This window comes from Gekko japonicus, unplaced genomic scaffold, assembly GCF_001447785.1.
Source record: "Gekko japonicus isolate JY-2015 unplaced genomic scaffold, Gekko_japonicus_V1.1 scaffold4254, whole genome shotgun sequence".
NCBI classification, from domain to species: domain Eukaryota; kingdom Metazoa; phylum Chordata; class Lepidosauria; order Squamata; family Gekkonidae; genus Gekko; species Gekko japonicus.
In genome coordinates this window covers 65947-68604 of record NW_015174975.1, presented here as the reverse complement: position 1 = coordinate 68604, position 2658 = coordinate 65947, and the positions used below count along the sequence as shown (strand labels likewise).

Sequence of the window (2658 nt, the reverse complement as noted above, 5' to 3'; positions counted from 1 at the left end):
AGGGGGTGGGTGGGCATGGCCCAGAGGATGCCCGGCTGCGGGATCCTGTACGACACCTCCTTGCTCCTGCAGTTCTGCAACGGTGAGTGTGCCCCCTCCCTCCCTCCCTCCCTGCGGCAGCCCTTCTGCTTTGACCACCAGCCCCTGGGGAGGACCCTCTCTCCTCCTGGCACCTCTCCCCTGCTGCCCGAGAGGACCGGTGGAGCCAGGCTGCGTGCCAACAGCCAGGGAGGTGCCCGCTTGCCAGCTTTGCCGGGAAGCTTGCCGGGTGGGTGTGACTCTTTGCCCCTTCGCATGGCAAGGGAAGCTTGCCAGGTGGGTGTGAGTCTTTGCCCCTTCGCATGGCAAGGGAAGCTTGCCAGGTGGGTGTGAGTCTTTGCCCCTTCGCATGGCAAGGGAAGCTTGCCGGGTGGGTGTGAGTCTTTGCCCCTTCGCATGGCAAGGGAAGCTTGCCGGGTGGGTGTGAGTCTTTGCCCCTTCGCATGGCAAGGGAAGCTTGCCGGGTGGGTGTGAGTCTTTGCCCCTTCGCATGGCAAGGGAAGCTTGCCGGGTGGGTGTGAGTCTTTGCCCCTTCTCATGGCAAGGGAAGCTTGCCGGGTGGGTGTGAGTCTTTGCCCCTTCTCATGGCAAGGGAAGCTTGCCGGGTGGGTGTGAGTCTTTGCCCCTTCTCATGGCAAGGGAAGCTTGCCGGGTGGGTGTGAGTCTTTGCCCCTTCTCATGGCAAGGGAAGCTTGCCGGGTGGGTGTGAGTCTTTGCCCCTTCTCATGGCAAGGGAAGCTTGCCGGGTGGGTGTGAGTCTTTGCCCCTTCTCATGGCAAGGGAAGCTTGCCGGGTGGGTGTGAGTCTTTGCCCCTTCTCATGGCAAGGGAAGCTTGCCGGGTGGGTGTGAGTCTTTGCCCCTTCTCATGGCAAGGGAAGCTTGCCGGGTGGGTGTGAGTCTTTGCCCCTTCTCATGGCAAGGGAAGCTTGCCGGGTGGGTGTGAGTCTTTGCCCCTTCTCATGGCAAGGGAAGCTTGCCGGGTGGGTGTGAGTCTTTGCCCCTTCTCATGGCAAGGGAAGCTTGCCGGGTGGGTGTGAGTCTTTGCCCCTTCTCATGGCAAGGGAAGCTTGCCGGGTGGGTGTGAGTCTTTGCCCCTTCTCATGGCAAGGGAAGCTTGCCGGGTGGGTGTGAGTCTTTGCCCCTTCTCATGGCAAGGGAAGCTTGCCGGGTGGGTGTGAGTCTTTGCCCCTTCTCATGGCAAGGGAAGCTTGCCGGGTGGGTGTGAGTCTTTGCCCCTTCTCATGGCAAGGGAAGCTTGCCGGGTGGGTGTGAGTCTTTGCCCCTTCTCATGGCAAGGGAAGCTTGCCGGGTGGGTGTGAGTCTTTGCCCCTTCTCATGGCAAGGGAAGCTTGCCGGGTGGGTGTGAGTCTTTGCCCCTTCTCATGGCAAGGGAAGCTTGCCGGGTGGGTGTGAGTCTTTGCCCCTTCTCATGGCAAGGGAAGCTTGCCGGGTGGGTGTGAGTCTTTGCCCCTTCTCATGGCAAGGGAAGCTTGCCGGGTGGGTGTGAGTCTTTGCCCCTTCTCATGGCAAGGGAAGCTTGCCGGGTGGGTGTGAGTCTTTGCCCCTTCTCATGGCAAGGGAAGCTTGCCGGGTGGGTGTGAGTTTTCCCTCCGCCACAGGGGGTCAATGCATGTTTCAGGGTTAGTAACGCAGGAGGAAGGGCTCCAGATATGTGCTCCGATGATGCGGACTGAGGGTCGCCCACCAGCAGAGGGTACCACAGGCCATTGGGTGGCCACTGGCTGGTCTGAGGCTCCAAGTCCCACGCCAGGGTCCCTGAACCAGCTGCCGGAGAGGCTGGTTTGGGTAGTCAGTCTACACAGGCTCAGAAGCACTGTTGTTCAGCAATGGCTTGCTTAGTCCAGAGCACAACGTGTGCCAAGATACACTTGAAGTTTCTTTTTAGTAGTACATTTTTGAAGTTTCTTTTTAGTAGTACATTTTTCACGGGGAGGGGCTGTGGCTCAGTGGCAGAGCATCCGCTCGGCATGCGGGAGGTCCCCGGTTCAATCCCTGGCATCTCCACTTAAAAAGGACCAGGCAGGAGATGATGGGAAAGACCTCCACCTGAGACCCTGGAGAGCTGTGGCTCAGTGGAAGAGCCGCTGCTTGGCATGCAGAAGGTCCCAGGTTCAATCCCCAGCATCTCCAGTTGAAAGGACCAGGCAGGAGATGATGTTCCGCCTGAGACCCTGGAGAGCTGTAAAGAGGGGCTGTGGCTCAGTGGCAGAGCCTCTGCCTGGCATGCAGAAGGTCCCAGGTTCAATCCCAGGCATCTCCAGTTCAAAAGGACCAGGCAGTAGTTGATGGGAAAGACCTCCGCCCGAGACCCTGGAGAGCTGTAAAGAGGGGCTGTGGCTCAGGGGCAGAGCCTCTCCCTGGCATGCAGAAGGTCCCAGGTTCAATCCCAGGCATCTCCAGTTCAAAAGGACCAGGCAGTAGTTGATGGGAAAGACCTCCGCCCGAGACCCTGGAGAGCTGTAAAGAGGGGCTGTGGCTCAGTGGAAGAACCCCTGCTTCACATGCAGAATTTTCCAGGTTCAACTGGCATCGCCAGTTAAAAGGACCAGGCAGGAGGTGGTGGGAAAGACCTTAGCCTGAGACCCTGGAGAGCTGTA

The 2658-nt window shown here is 59.3% G+C and overlaps 1 protein-coding gene across 1 annotated transcript in view; it reads left to right on the top strand.

Moving 5' to 3' along the window:
- Window positions 1-15: 15 nt before the first annotated feature.
- Window positions 16-2658, top strand: part of LOC107122132 (echinoderm microtubule-associated protein-like 2) — a gene marked incomplete at its 3' end in the record, with an annotated part of 38695 nt that continues 36052 nt past the window's right edge. Inside the window, exon 1 of the mRNA XM_015425165.1 lies at window positions 16-268. Coding sequence (XP_015280651.1) covers window positions 16-268 — 253 coding nt within the window. The remainder of the gene's footprint in view (window positions 269-2658) is intronic.